General features: G+C 37.7%; 1 protein-coding gene across 1 annotated transcript; it reads left to right on the top strand.

Moving 5' to 3' along the window:
* Nucleotides 1–4,571: 4,571 nt before the first annotated feature.
* LOC122801224 (histidine-rich protein PFHRP-III-like) lies at nucleotides 4,572–5,257 on the top strand. Its single transcript, XM_044070777.1, has 2 exons — nucleotides 4,572–4,767; nucleotides 4,857–5,257. The coding sequence occupies exons 1-2, from the start codon at nucleotides 4,572–4,574 to the stop codon at nucleotides 5,255–5,257; spliced, it is 597 nt and encodes a 198-aa protein (XP_043926712.1).
* Nucleotides 5,258–17,398: the final 12,141 nt, after the last annotated feature.

Here is a 17,398-nt window from a genome sequence, read left to right as displayed (position 1 = left end):
CTGTTTTTAGTGGGATAGGAGAAGAACCAAAGAAGGTACGGACGGATGCACACCCCCACCAGTTTTTTGGGTATACACACTTGTATTTTTGTAAATATTTTATATCAACGTTTTAAGATAAGGGGCTTGTAGTATAATTGATTCTGCAGATGTAAAAAATGGCACATTACCAACAAAATGTATCAACAATTTAGTACAATAAGTATTTTCTATGTGCAATTTTTTGTGGTATATGTAGGGTAATTTGCCATTCAGGGGTTTAGAAATAATCACATTTATTGCCATCATAAGGCAAGACACAAACATTGTATAATATGTTTCTAAGATCCATTTATTTTTAAAAATGGATGATTTTTAAAATGCATGATTTTTAACGGAATTTTTTAAGTATAATTGCATGGATGTTTAAGGTTTATTTCATGGATATGCATTTAATACCAATATGAACAAAAGATAGATACAACATTCAACAGGTTGTATCAGACATAAAGAATAACCCTTTGGCTTTAAATGTAATGTAATTTTACAACTAATTGACTATTAATTAAGTAATTAAGGAGGATAAAACAGTATAAAAGAAGTTGCTGGAAATGAATTTAAATGTCTTGATAAAGCCTGGGAGGGCCCGGGTGAAAGCGCTTGACGAGATTTTGGATTCTTTGTATGTTTTTAATGCTTTTTACTGGTGGAGCTGAAAAATAAAACTTTCTTTCTGCACTTTGGTTTGACACCTGAATATCTTACTGCTTCAAATCATATAAAACATGCCTAAGGGAATAATTCTTCTTAAAGTGGCAATGCTGTCATACATCGGTGGTGGTGCTGCGGTAGCGTTGTCGCCTCACAGTTAGACGTTGCCCATTCGATTCTCAATTAGAATGTCTTCTGTGTGGCGACATGCATGAATGGGCATTCCTTCGTTGAAGGTTGTGCGTTAGGCCCGGCAAGCCAGCACGTAAAACTCTACTACCAATCATTAGCAGACCAGAGTTCCGCTGTGGCGACCCCTAACCAGGAAAAGCCGAAAGACACAAACAAACAGGCTTGTAGCAGCTACACACTAGTTATCATCACATAAAACATGCCTAAGGGAATGATTCTTCTTAAAGTAGCAATGCTGTCATACAAATTTACAAGATATACAGGCTTGTAGCAGCTATACACTACTTATCATCACATAAAACATGGCTAAGGGAATGTGGTAAATTACAAGACCAAATGCAAAGTGTCTTTTAATCCTTGTAGATTTTCATTAAAATAGCCTAATATATATCTTTTGGAATGCTTTAATGCATTTATAAAATGGGCAAAAATGGCTCAGTGAAAAATATATGTACATTAGACAATATTAATTCAGACATGCAGAACTAACAATCACTCATACTGTTGAAAATTGTCATTCTGAATATTTACTGAAAAAATATTTGTTTCTAAATACTGTTTGCAACTGGCACGCTTACCATGATTATTATGACCACTTTTATGGGTCAATAAATTATGAAGGTAAGATAAAATTGTTGAACGTGGTAAGTCTATCACAGCAGAATAGAACAGAATATTTAAAACATTTTTTTTCTTTCTTCTATTTCGTGCACTAAGTAATGATACCACCTGATTTAACTTTGGTTCATTTATATGCAAATATTTATTTTGGTCTGATAGGGTACAAATAGAAATCTGACTGTATATATCCAAAAGCCTGAAGTCATCTGTCTACCTGAGTTCCATACAGGTGAACACAAGAATGAAGAAGGAAGACTTGGGAGATGCTTTACCTTCAAAGTGGACATGGAACTTTAATGGGGCAAGAAGTGTAATGTTATTAGCCTGAAGCCCATATAGAATAATGAATTCCCATAGCTGCAGTAAAATGCATGGATACCTCCACTGTGGGATAGCAAGGAAAACTACACAGGGATAAATGCCTTAAAATCACATATTCACAATATGATGACATAATTCTTCAATACTCAGGATTCTTACTAATTTAGGAAACAAAAGGGCTTGAATAAAATTATGGTCAAAGGTATGAGCAACTGATCCTTTGCCCAGAGTTCTGAGCCTAAACAGTCATCTTGCCTCTCTGGTGCCCTCCGGATATTTCTAAATAACAGTAACTTTTGACAATGCTAATTAATGCTAAATTAATTAATACTAAAGTATTTGGGCAACTATCTTTTAAAGTAATTGATATGGCCAGTAGTTGTGATGCTAGACAGGCGTTTTCTTTTAATTTGATTAATCGAATTTCTAAGTAATTCATCACCATGAGATTATGCAAATACTTCATGTTCTCGGTACATAACAAATGGTACGTGTTTAAGTAGATTGGAAACATTTGTGCACATTATATTTTAATGAAAGACCATTACAAAGTTAGCAGGAGGGACCAATGGTACGATTTAGGACTATTCCCAATTTAAATTGTGTTGATTTATGATAGGCTTGATCTAGTTCAATACAGTGACTAGCAAAGATACCTGCATAGATGATGTGGTCACATAAATTGAATAATGAATTAGCATGGATAAAAGATTAGCACACCAGTATATCTTAGGTATAGAATATAGTATAGGTTCATATATAAGTCTTAAGCTAGCTGCCCTTGTGAGCCAGTTTAAGCCTAGCCAACTTCCTTTCCAAAGGAGGGACTCAAACTTTGATTTTGTGTTTGTCAGGTAAACATCTTAACCATTATACCAATCCCAGCCTTAAAAATGCTTTGGCATACATTTGGATTCAAAACTTAACAATATTCCAAGAAATGCTTACAGACTTGAATACTATTTAACCACACCACATGGGAACTCATACACATTTAAATGTGACATGAGTCATATGTGTGTCTGAGACTTCCTCCTAGATAAGTATTAGGATATCAGTCTGCAGACTACTACAAACCTAGTCAATAATTAGTGATTAAGATCAAACCTTGTACCTTGTATCTGTGAGATAAAGACCTTAACCATTATGCCAACTTCTCCCCTCATTGCCAACTCATTCTCTCATCTCCTAGATCTGGGATAATCATTTCAAAGTTAAAAATAATAAAAATATAGAAAAACACAGAGCAGGCCAACGTACGACTGCAAACTATCAGTAATATGCAAAAAACAAAATAAAATGGTTGTAAGACGTACGGCACTAAAAACATACAGTTTATTTCATAAAACAAGGTAAGCGCTTTCACCACCTACCTGGTGGCTTCCTCAGACCTCACATTACCCAAATTAGTTGCACTTGTCGCTTGTAATATCAGTCCCTTGCTTCCTGATTAATCAAGTGCATGCTCCCTTGTACAACACATGTCATCCAGCTATCAAACCACAAACTGTTTTAAAAGAAAACAACCTAATAAAATAGTAGACATAATAATCTACTAAAAAGATGCTACTAAAAAGATGTTATACAAGGGAGCATGCACTTGATTAATCAGGAAGCAAGGGGCTGATATTACAAGCAACAAGTGCAACTAATTTGGGTAATGTGAGGTCTGAGGAAGCCACCAGGAAGGTGGTAAAAGCAATTACCTTGTGTTACGAAATAAACTGTATGTTTTTAGTGCCGTATGTCTTACGACCGTTTTGTTATTTTGGTTAATCATTTCAAAGTTGTTTGTCAGCAATTCTGCCATCTCTTTGTCAGTTTTATTTTTTTGGAGGGGGTGAAGGTAGTGGGAAATCAATGTACCTGATATGAGATGCTTATTTAACTTATTCCAAAAGGTTTTGGATAAATGTAGTTGTAAGATGGTCATAGTTGAAGAAACCCTTTTATTGTCTTTGACATATTTTATGCAAATATTTTGAAGTCTCCTGTACTGCTCAGAGCTGAGTTGTAGTTTGTTGCATATATTTACATGTGTGCTGTGCTTTGTTTTTTTCATCATTCACATTTTTTTTCATTATTGTTGTTTGTCTGATATCATTGGTTGTGCCCTTTCCCTAACTCTAAAAGATTTGGATACTGCTATATTGTGAAACAGATTTTATTATGTTGCTACACTAAAGTACTGCATTGTCAACTCTTGGGATTTCCTGGCAGGGGACAACTGTCCATTTATGTGATTCATTCTTTAAGATAATCTCCATTTGTGTTTTTTAAGTTTTGTGTATTTATGAAGCCGCGCTTAGTTCAGTGTTTAACCTGGTGCCACATTACAAATATAAGACAGTCATCAGTGATAGAGTCTGATAAGATTTCTGCTGAAGTAACTTTGATACTAGTATCCATTTTGTCATACTTGCCCTTTTTAGACATTTTTGTCAACCTTAGTTGAAAGCTGATGATTTGGTTTAGGCTGATTAGCATGATATGTTCCTCAGATAGTGTAGGGCTCTACCAACCTAAGCAGACAGCACAGTACAAATGATCTCTGTGTTACTGTTGTTTAATAACAATGTTATAGTGTATTTCAATACATTAACAGTTCTTTGGGATAGTATGTAAATTTATGGTCACCTAGAGGGACAGTGATTTTAAAAGATTCCTTAATTTCACCATAACGACAATGCTTTTCCTGAAGGTGCACATAACAAAAATGCTTTTCATGGAAGGTGCACATAACGACAATGCTTTTCATGGAAGGTGCACATAACGACAATGCTTTTCATGAAAATGCACATAACGACAATGCTTTTCATGAAGGTTCACATAACGACAATGCTTTTCATGAAGGTGCACATAATGGCAATGCTTTTCACAAAGGTGCACATAACGACATTGCTTTTCACGAAGGTGCACATAACGACAATGCTTTTCATGAAGGTGCACATAACGTTAATGCTTTTCATGACGGTGCACATAATGACAATGTTTTCATGAAGGTTCACATAACGACAATGCTTTTCATGAAGGTGCACATAATGACAATGCTTTTCACGAAGGTGCACATAACGACATTGCTTTTCACGAAGGTGCACATAACGACAATGCTTTTCATGAAGGTGCACATAACGTTAATGCTTTTCATGAGGGTGCACATAACGACAATGCTTTTCATGAAGGTGCACATAACGACATTGCTTTTCATGAAGGTGCACATAACGACAATGCTTTTCATGAAGGTGCACATAACAACAATGCTTTTCATGAAGGTGCACATAACGACAATGCTTTTCATGAAGGTGCACATAACGACAATACTTTTCATGAAGGTGCACATAACAACAATGCTTTTCATGAAGGTGCAGATAACAACAATGCTTTTCATGAAGGTGCACATAACGACAATGCTTTTCATGTAAGGTGCACATAACGACAATGCTTTTCATGCAGGTGCACATAACAACAATGCTTTTCCTGAAGGTGCACATAACGACAATGCTTTTCATGAAGATGCACATAGCAACAATGCTTTTCATGTAAGGTGCACATAACGACAATGCTTTTCATGTAAGGTGCACATAACGACAATGCTTTTCATGAAGGTGCACATAACGACAATACTTTTCATGAAGGTGCACATAACAACAATGCTTTTCATGAAGGTGCACATAATGACAATGCTTTTCATGAAGGTGCACATAACGACAATACTTTTCATGAAGGTGCACATAACATCAATGCTTTTCATGAAGGTGCAGATAACAACAATGCTTTTCATGAAGGTGCACATAACAAGAATGCTTTTCATGTAGGGTGCACATAACAACAATGCTTTTCATGAAGGTGCATATAACGACAATACTTTTCATGAAGGTGCACATAACGACAATGATTTTCATGAAGGTGCACATAACGACAATGCTTTTCATGAAGGTGCACATAATGACAATGCTTTTCATGTAAGGTGCACATAATGACAATGCTTTTCACGAAGGTGCACATAACGACATTGCTTTTCACGAAGGTGCACATAACGACAATGCTTTTCATGAAGGTGCACATAACGTTAATGCTTTTCATGAGGGTGCACATAACGACAATGCTTTTCATGAAGGTGCACATAACGACATTGCTTTTCATGAAGGTGCACATAATGACAATGCTTTTCATGAAGGTGCACATAACAACAATGCTTTTCATGAAGGTGCAGATAACAACAATGCTTTTCATGAAGGTGCACATAACGACAATGCTTTTCATGTAAGGTGCACATAACGACAATGCTTTTCATGCAGGTGCACATAACAACAATGCTTTTCATGAAGGTGCACATAACGACAATGCTTTTCATGAAGATGCACATAACAACAATGCTTTTCATGTAAGGTGCACATAACGACAATGCTTTTCATGTAAGGTGCACATAACGGCAATGCTTTTCATGAAGGTGCACATAACGACAATACTTTTCATGAAGGTGCACATAACAACAATGCTTTTCATGAAGGTGCACATAATGACAATGCTTTTCATGAAGGTGCACATAACGACAATACTTTTCATGAAGGTGCACATAACATCAATGCTTTTCATGAAGGTGCAGATAACAACAATGCTTTTCATGAAGGTGCACATAACAACAATGCTTTTCATGTAGGGTGCACATAACAACAATGCTTTTCATGAAGGTGCATATAACGACAATACTTTTCATGAAGGTGCACATAACGACAATGATTTTCATGAAGGTGCACATAATGACAATGCTTTTCATGAAGGTGCACATAATGACAATGCTTTTCATGTAAGGAGCACATAACGACAATGCTTTTCATGTAAGGTGCACATAATGACAATGCTTTTCATGTAAGGTGCACATAACGACAATGCTTTTCATGTAAGGTGCAGTGCCCATTTTCTTTAGTAGAAATAGCTACACCTTCACCTGCATTGAAAGATCTGCCATTATGGAGGACACTGTAACATACAGCGTTGAATTCAAGTTTTATATAGTTTTGAGCCATGCTTCAGCAATGATTATCTAGAGTGTACAAGTCAATAAATTCATGTGATTATTCTAATACTGAAATTTATTATTTTTAATATTTTTAACATTTTTCCTAATGCCAACGGTGTTTCTATGCTGAAAATAAGATTATGATGATTAATGGGGAAGGAATGAGTGTTGCTTCTAAGTGATTATCCAGATATAACTTATTTTGTGGGCCTGAGTTTGGGTAGATGCAAACAGTAGAATGATATGGCACCACAGTTTGTATACAAAAGATGTTATAATAGTTTTGATGTTGTGGTTTTGCACATTTTATGAGAGGAATGACTTTATCATTATATTTATTTTATGGAAGACTGATACCACTTGACCAGCTAGATGAATTAACTAGGAGTCCTTCAGTGGTTACATTAGGAAACTTAAGTCCATTGCCTATGAAGAACTGTTTTATAAGGAAGATGCCTGAGTAATATATCAAGAATTAGCACCACTGTTAATTATTTCATCTTTTTTTCTCTTGGTTTGGTACTTGTATCTGAAAATATTATATGCTGTGACTGTTTTATTTACACTCGAGTTGTGAAGAATGAATGTAAGACTTTTTATCAATTTTTATTATGAAGGTTTTGTGATTTTTTTCTGATTCTGCAGTTAGGTGTTGCTTGTTCTAAATTGGAATGAATAATCTAATTTCCCTGGTTTCTGTGGGATTCTGAAAAGAAGGGAATTCTCAAACATTATGTCATAAGCCTCTATAAGCCCTGATCATGTGACTGCGAATGAGGAAGAGTTTCATAAACTGTACAAAAATCCTGTAATGCCTGGAAAGCATGTGGTGATTTTATTATTAAACAGTAGTATGCTTAGGAGAGCAGAGTTAGAAAGAAATTGAAGTTGGGGATCAGTGCTGGTTTAAGGGTTTCAAGGATCTGGAGCTGAAACTTAGGATGAACCCTCTCTAGATACTATATACTTTAATATACCAAATGTGATATCTCTATATTGTTTAAGCTGTAGACTGTCTTGTGTTTTTCAGGGTTCCTATTAAATGGTCGAAGATGCATTCTTTTGGATGCATCTTGATCGAACCTGAAAACACAAAAAGGCAAAATAGCGAAATGGCATATAAGTGAATTCTTTCCCTAGGAAAGACATTGCTTGGCCACTAATGTTACTTTGACATTTTCATGATTGTAGTGCAATCTCGGAGTTGGTATATTTAAGTGTGAGGAGGTGTGGGGGGCGAAGGCCCCCACTTTATATAATGTTTTAAAATTTTTTTTTTTGCTTTGTGGAACAGAGATTTTTTTTCCCTTGGAAAAAAATCACTGTTTTAAGTGTTTGAGATTGTAAGCTTTCGCTTACATGGGTTTGATAAATCATCATTCGCTTTTTTAAGCATTCGATGATTTAACAAGGACCTTGTTTTTCACTAGTATAAATCACAATCTTCTATTATTTCTATCAATCACTTCATTTGTCCTCATCTTTCTAGTTTTATATTTTTGTGTGATTAATATCTGTAGACTGCCTGTGCCCTATCCTTCCACCAATTTATGGCCAAGACAAAAATTAATTTACTCTTCCCTTGTTGCACATCCTGAACATTTCTGTTTATCACTGAACTTACTGGCAACAAATACTCCCCACTGCACTCAAGTGCATTCTATTTTTTTAAAATCTCTTCCTTAACTCCAGAAAAGTCCTATCTTGCATCCACTGTTATACTAATAATTTATCCCATAGTCTTCAGTGTCTGAATCACCCCCTCAAACATACACACACACACACACACACACACACACACACACACACACACACACACACACACACACACACACAAACACACACATACACATACACACACAGACGTCTCTCTCTCTCTCTCTCTCTCACACACACACACACACACACACACACACACACACACACACACACACATACACACACACACACACACACACACACACACACACACACATACAAACAGATACATCTCTCTCTCTCTCTCTCACACACACACACACACACACACACACACACACACACACACACACACACACACACACACACACACACACACATACACACACAGACGTCTCTCTCTCTCTCTCTCTCTCTCTCACACACACACACACACACACACACACACACACACACACACACACACACACACACACACACACACACACACACACACACACACATATCCAAATGCAGCTTTATTTGTGCTTGTAGTGTATTCTCTTTTATTTGTGCTTATATGCTTATAATGTATTCTCTGACTCTTTCATTAACAAATGTTAAAGCCAAGGAACAATATAAAGAATTGATTTATGTCAGTATGCACGAGCATGTATAAATATAAGTGAACAGCAGCTCACAGTAAGGACTAACTGCTGCAGAGGCAGTAACATCTAATCATTCATGTTAGGAGGGCTTTTAAAGATTGCAAATTTCCTGAGATGGTTTCTAATCACAGAAATGGCAAATGGTGTAAGAGAATGAATCAGGCTAAAACATACCCTTACTTAATTAAAGGAATGATATGCAAGTCCTGTTCCTTAGCAGTAGTATTTTAAACCATGTCCCCTTTTAGATTATATAATATAGGAACACAGTGTATTCTAAGTGTTAAAGAGGCAAGTGGGAAAACATACTCAGACTTGCAGAATAGCAGCCATTCTCTCATACATACACAATGCCAGCAGTATCTCACAGGAATAGTTACCCTTGCAACCATTGCTGTTATTAGCAGTTAACTGGCAAGTGAATAATAAAATGGCAAAAGAGATGAACTGGTAGCTAAACCTTTCATTACAACCACCTCCAATAATAGAAAGGATGCATCAAAAGAAGTTTTTCATCCAAAGCTCTACCACAAGCGAAAGAGGACCCTGTAGTGAGAGAAGGATAATACAGAACTAAATATAAAATGTCTGGGTACAATAATCCACTGACTGACCTGTAAAGCCCCTACTCATGTTTTCCATCTGTGATGCTAAATTCAGGGTAGAAAAGCAATGTTGCTGTAGTTAACTTACAAAATAAGATCAGCAGCACTATGGCAACCATCAAAGAATCTTTACAGCATTTATATTTCTGCTGTTATGTCTAAGCAGTCCTGAGTTCTAAAGAAGGCTCTCTATCCATTATAAATTTGTGGTTATTTAAAATAAGTTAAAACATTACAGAAAACAAATGCTAATCAAACAAAGTTCAGCATGAATAATTCAACCCAATTCTTAAGCAACGTGCTTATAATGTACTAATTTGCAAATCCTTCCTTGGCATCCCATTCTATGTTTCTGTGAAAGACTTCACTTTATATGAGAATATAGGAATGACAATCACACAGTATCTTTTCTCAAACTAGAACATGCATTGCCTATACATGTGCAGTAAATGACAGGTGATTTAAGACTCTAGCATATTGCAGAATTATTTTACGCTAGGCTAGCACTTTCTTCAAGCTGGAGACTGCTGCATGCTTTAGCACTGAAGATTAAATCAATACTTTATACCAAGTTTATTAAATCCTGAGTTTGAAGTAGAAAATGAGGAATCTGGAAGGGGACATAAATAAAGAAGAAACAGACAGTCTTTCATTTTGAGAGTCTTTGCTTTTATTGACATAATAGTCCAATGCAGAATGAGGGAAGTAACATTCACATCATAGAAAACAAATGAAAAATTTAGGAAGATGAAATCTGCAACTTGGCAGAGAAGTAATGTCCAAACAGACCACTGACACTAACTTGGTCTTAATTCAGGCTGCTACTCCCATGTATTGAACTAGGCCAGCTGTAAAATAAGGATGAGCGTCACATGTCTTATTTATTTAGCATTCATTTACCAGGAAAGTCCAGTTGGAACAGAGCCCATTTTTAACAGAGGCCAGGGAAGAAAGGCTCCAGCTACATGTCTTTCTAATGTGGGAGGAAGCCCACATAACACAGAGAGGACATGCAGATTCCACACAGAAGGCACCCCACCCAATAATCGAACCAGATACACGCTTGCTGTGAGGCAACACTGCTAACCACTGTGCCACTGCTATGGTGACAAATTTCAAAACAGTTGCCTTATGTTGTGCAAGCAACTTTTTTTAGTGAAGGCACTTGTGTGAATATTACTGCACTAGCTGTGAATATGCACTCCACTGCAGATTAATTATTTTTATAATTTTAACAAGGCAGATCCACTAAGCTCAACTGCTTGTTTTTAGGGACAACATGGGAGCACTGTCTGGTAATGTGACTTGTATGATGTCGACGAAATGAGAGAGAGCAAATTAAACCCAGGACTACAAAATTATTAGCAGTGAGTATCTTGAATTATCTGAGATATATTATCAGGCATTGTTTGCAAGCAGGGCTGGTACTCCCTGACTCCCCTGACAACACCTTTTTGGAGCTGCACAGCCAGGTGAAGGGTCAGTCCATTACCCTCCATACCAGAAAGTAGCATTACTACATGGTAATGTATGGACTGTGCTGAGTTAATTCACAGGATCATAGTAGATAAGAGCATCCTTAGATGGTACTATTTTCACTTCTATTAAGGGCTTTTTTGAATGTCCTATCCAGCTTCCAATGCCCAACAATATGCATATGATGCTAAACTAACAATGTTATTCTTCACCAGTGACTGCTAGTCTTTAGCTGCATATCTCATCCCTCCCTTCAAGTGTGGCGAGCTGACAAACATGCCACTTCAGCTTATCCCCCTCAGCTGAGTCCTCAGGCATCAGATCAAATGAAAGTCACATGGGTCATAGTCATGGATCCATCTGTCTATGCTATTGAGATGGCTTTAAATTATTTGCATCCGGATTCATTTATTATCAGAATGCTTAATGTACATTTCATTAAAATTATAGGTCATCAGAGTTGGTGTTGTTTGTCTTTCGGCTTTTCCCGGTTAGGGGTCACCACAGCGGTCCACTAATGATTGGCAGTTGGTTTTTATGGTGTCGAGTTACCAGCTCGAAGCCCAACTTTCAACAAAGGCACACCCATTCAACGCATGTCTTTCGAATGCCCACTCGACTGCGGGGAGGACATGCAGACTCCACACAGAAGGCACTCCCAACCCAAGCCGAGAATTGAACAGGAGAACCTCTTGCTGTGAGGCACCAATGCTACTGCTGCACCACTGTGGAAGTTATAGGTATCAAGACAAAAAAAAGCTGCCCGATGAAGTAGCTTTTATTCACCTATCTTTCCTATAAGCCACAAATAGAGATAACATATGCTATGTAACAAAATCTATTACATGGCATGCCTACCGTGGGTCAGCTTTAGCACCTCGAGTGTTTACTGAAGCAGATGTATACAGAACCTTATAATAATGGCATGGGGCTTATGATACCATCCGAAAGATGTTCACATGACAGCATGAACCTTCATGTTTTTATCTTGGTCTTCACATAGACTTAGTTATGTAAGTGGCCAGGTAAAATAGAGAGATACAAGGCCATACATTCCCCTGATTGAAAATATGATGATATCATTTATTATTGCTCTGAACTTTTGGCCCTTGAGAATATTAAGGTCTTACAAATGAAGCTATGAGAAAAATGTTATGAGAGACCGACTGAGGCCCGGAAGCTGGTAGGAAAAATCAAAAGTGCAGCTGTTGTTTTATAATTCATAAAAACAAGACCAGTTACTAATGGAAAGAAATATGGAACCTCAAAACATTTGATTTATCTATGCTGCTGTGTTACATTTATTAATTAAATATATTTACTATTTTAGCGTGATTTAAAGAGACAATACCACAAAGATGAGTGATAAACCATTTAATCATATTTTCCTTTCAGATTCAAGACTCAAGTAAGCACCATGTTAAATTCTTTTTTTCTTTACCCTTTTTCCCCCACTGCATACAGTTCATGAAGTCCTCCCCTATCAGACTAAACAGTGCTGAGCAGGGGTGACAGCCACTTAGGGTAGCCATTATTTAAAGTACCATGAGGGCTTCTTGTGGCCTTCCTGACATCCTAGCTAATGAGAGCATGTATCCTAACAACTCAGCTGTTGCCAGTATATATAGCAGTATCACTGCAGGAAATATCTACACCTCTCTGCCTGTGCATGCATTTTCCTTTGCATGCTAGGACAGGGGCTAACATCACCAGATTGTGGAGCTGACATATTTTCTTAAACCCACATCCACCTTGGCATGCTCTGGAATTTATGCCTTAGCACTGGACAGGCAGAGAGGTAGTTCACAATCACTGCCCCCCCCCCCCCACAAGACAAATTAGCCATAGCCCCTCATTTCCCATCCTGCTCTGTATGGTCTTCCAGCACTGTGCTACCACTCAGACTTGTCAAGATTTCTGCTGGCTTTTAATTCTTTATCCCTTGGAATCTCAGACTGCTTGCGCTAAATTATTTGTTTATTTATTTTATTTTTTATTACATTTATTTTACATTTGTTGACCGGGCTAGTCTAACTGGATATATGTCCATTTTCAGTAGAGGCCCGGGGAAAAAAGCTCCACATAAAATATACAGCACATTAATAATTCAGTTATTTATTTTTAGATTGACATTGGGAAAACGTCATTTATATTACGAAGGTGTCTAATCAATGAAACTACAGGTAGATTATAAATGAGATATCTGGGGTGGATTATACATTAGATATTCTTATATATATGATAAATGTATAAAACTCAGACTTTATCCCTTATAAGTATGCATACCATTTTCGGGAAACAATGCTCCATATTTAATCAAACATTAATCTACGTTTCTTCATTGAACACTCATATATTTATAGTATCAAATATAAAATCAATTGCTAACTGATTAGCTGCACCTTAAACGAGTCAGGCTCAAGCAGCAGCCTATGTGAAAGAGTAGAAATAACTTTGTACTAGCAGTGAGTGTTAATATAACATGCATGCATATATAATATATATATATATATATATATATAATATATATATATATATATATATATATATATATATATATATATATATATATAAAGAGAGAGAGAGAGAGAGAGATGGATGTGGCTCTTTATATACATGCACACACATACACCTTAATGTTATTTTTTTATTTATTTATTTACCCTTTTTTAACCAGGTTAGTCCCACTAGGCTTGTAGTCCTTTTTCAGGGGAGAGCCAATGTGGTATTTATACTACTGGGGGAAATTTGGCCAGGGCATCAAGGAGTTTCCCCTACTCAATAGTGATTAGTATTCCTGTAAGTACTGGCTGTGAATGTATGGACACATCCTGTTCCTGGCACAGGGGTGTCTGGGAGAAGAGTGCATGGCATGGAGAGAGTGATGGAAGGAGTGGAAGCAAATACAGCTTGCACAGGGATATGTGTAAAGATTCAGAGGTCTTTTTTCAAGACAATTTGTTTGCAGAATCAGAGTAGATGGCAAAAGAAGAATGTGTTGTTACAACCTTAGTGCCAGGAGGGTTGATGTATGATATGTTGTAGGAGCTTGTCTTATTAACTTGTGCTTGTCTTATTGACTTGTTTGATATTTGTCTTCCTCACTCCTCCCTAGTAGATCAGTGGCCATGGCTATGTACTTCTTGACTCTCTCTGTGGCTAGTCTGGTTGAGATGTGTATTCTGAGGCATTGTAGCTATTGTCTCTTGGACACTGACAACTCACTTATTCTTAATATAATAAATACTGTATGCGAGAGGTGTAAATATATTTTAATGCTGGAAGCAACATGCTCTCATACAACCAAAACTAATCCTACAGTGGTAGTCAGTGACACTTGCAGCATGCCTACTGCGCAAGGTAAAGACCTTACACATAAAACTACTTATGCTGAGGCATTTACAGGTAACCTTCAAAAACACTAAAACCTCCTGCACAGTACAATCAAAGAAAAGGTCCTCAGCCATCACATAAAACTTCTGTTGAAACACCACCCATAGCTACACATAGTAAGACTGTATCCAGTGCCTGCACTGCTAAGCTTTTAAGGCACACAGCCATAACTTCTTGGTCATAGCGATTCTATAGTGAGGCACACCAATGTCCCCCTCACCAGACTAAGTAATGACAGAGTCTCAGCTAGTTGCCTTTCTGGGGCTAGCATCCATCAAGTCACACAGGCACTCAGGTCATTGAACCACAGGTACCAATATGACTTTGTCATAGTCCATGTGGGTGTTAATGACCTGAGACATACCTCCCTTGACAATCTGAAGAGAGACATAATCAAGCTCTATGATTATGTGTCTCAAGCAGGTATGAGTCCAGCACTGAGCAGCATACTATCTTCTCCAAGAATTATGCCACTTTATCAACAAAAAATGATTGATTTTAACAATTGGCTTAGCTTTTGGTGTCAATCCAGGGGGGGGGGGGGTGCAATATTTGATGGCCTGGGAGGCCATGGTTGACAAGCCAAGTTGCTTTGCAGGGATGGTCTGCACTCATCCCTTCCAGGCTTTCAGATATTGGCAAAGACCTTCTCAACCCTCATAGTGCCTTTTATAAGCAATGCCAAACTGATAAACCTACCGAGTTAACTGAACCTATGAAGGAATATCTGAATGTGGTACTGCTCAATGCTAGAAGTCATAACAAGAAACTCCACTCACTGCAAGCTTTTCTCTCCCTGGAGAGTGTAGACATCTGTGTAGTAAAGAGACATGGTTTAAAGTTGCTGAGAGTACCTTAGCAATGCAAGGTTATAATGCCTTTCACACCTATAGACCAGCTACTGCACAGGAGGGAACTAAAGGAGGAGTGTCAGTCTATATTAAGACTAATCTCACATCAAGATTAATTAAAGTGTATGACCCACTGGAACTCATACATGTGCAACTCACCATAAACAGGGTGCTGGACCATATCCTTGCAACATATAGGTCTCCCTCCATGTCTCAAGAAACTCATACTGCCTATCTCAATGTATTAGAGTCCCTCACCATTCAACCCAGTACAATATTTATGGGGGATCTCAACTACTCCTCTACAGATTGGGAATTCTACACCACTTCTAATGCACAAGCCCAATGATTCCTAAATGTTGTTAATGCCAGCATCCTAGAACAGTTGGTCCATTCTCCTACCAGGGGTACATGCTTACTTGACCTTGTACTCATGAATATGGGGGGGGGGGGCAATGTTCCTAACCCAGTGTAATATCTTCACTCATGAGATCTGACAATAAGGCAGTATTACTTGAAATGAAAATAAAATCTGGGGATTCAGCAGAACCAAAAACCTTTAGGAACTATTCCAAGGCTAACCTCTCTCTACTAAGAAACACCTTGGCCAAATTCCAGGCACCCTCAAACCCAGTAAACATCATAGAATACACTGAGCTATTTATTTACAAAATCTCTGTACAGCCATATGTATAGACTGAACTGTGCCCATTCATATTAAGAGTAAGACATACTCAAAAGACAAGCCACTCTGGTAGGATCACACTATCAATGAGTTATACAACAAAAGAAAACATTCTTGGCCAAGCGTAGAAGGAACAAAGCCATACAATGCTAAAAGCCCCCTGACCAATCTAAACAAGAAGCTGAGAGATTTAATTAATACTTCAAAGGCTATATTTTTAGAAAAAATTGCTTCTTAGGCAAAGGACAACCACAAAGCTTATATCCATAACCTCAGAGCAAATATATAACAATGTGCAGAACTTATTGTAAATTGCATCACCTGCACTAAATTGGAGGCCATTACCAGCCTTTTGGCTGACAGTTTTAACTCAAATCCCCCCCCCCCACTCCCATAACAGTTTAAAGGAAAAACCACATAACACAATCTCCCCAACCATTACTAGAGAACAGGACATTAATACACTTTCCAAAGCCAAAAACACTGCATCGATAGGCTCCGAAAACATCTCACGATGTTTAATAAATAGCATGAAACATGACCTTTCTGATCCACTTGAATCACTTTTCAACTGGAGTCTTTAGTCAGTTTTTGTGCCCAAGGAGTGGAAGATCACTACAGTCATTTCCCTGTACAAAGGAAGTCCAACCACTGATCTGGGTAGCTGCAGGCCCGTAAGTCTTACCAGCCACATATGTAAGGCCATGGAAAGAATCATCATGGACATAGGTAACCTGCAAACACTAGACCCATCACAGTTCGGCTTTGTTAAAGGAAGGTCATGTCAATTAAATCTTTTTTGAGAGGGTCACCAAAGCACAGGATGAAGGTAAGACTGCACACACAACCGACCTCAAACTGGCCAAGGCTTTTGATACAATACCCCACTTGGGCATTATAGACAAATGCTATAATTTAGGTGTAAACTCTTTTATCACCTGCTGGATGGCCAATTGGCTTACTGATAGGACCTAGGAGGTCAAAATAGGTGAGGCCACCTCCACCAAGAGGCCAGTCACTAGTGGAGTACCCCAGGGTTCAGTACTGGGTCACCTCCTTTTTGGCATCTATTTCTCTGAAATGGAAGCAAATGCTGAAGGTTTATGGCTAAATGAGTTTGCAGATGATTGCAAGCCGGAGGTTATGATCAACTCCCCTGCAACACTAGCATTCCTCAAGAAGGTCTATCTCTGACTAAT

The sequence above is a fragment of the Protopterus annectens genome, chromosome 4.part1 (genome assembly GCF_019279795.1).
Source record: "Protopterus annectens isolate FY-2018-M chromosome 4.part1, PAN1.0, whole genome shotgun sequence".
Lineage (NCBI taxonomy): Eukaryota > Metazoa > Chordata > Ceratodontiformes > Protopteridae > Protopterus > Protopterus annectens.
Note: the sequence above shows the minus strand (reverse complement) of the source record. Positions and strands in the feature narration are given on the sequence as shown.

Coding starts and splice junctions, on each gene's coding strand:
- LOC122801224 (XM_044070777.1), top strand. CDS start 4,572: ATGCTTTTCATGGAAGGTGCACATAACGACAATGCTTTTCATGAAAAT. Junction 4,768..4,856: donor CGACAATGCTTTTCATGAAG/GTGCACATAACG, acceptor CTTTTCATGAAG/GTGCACATAATGACAATGCT.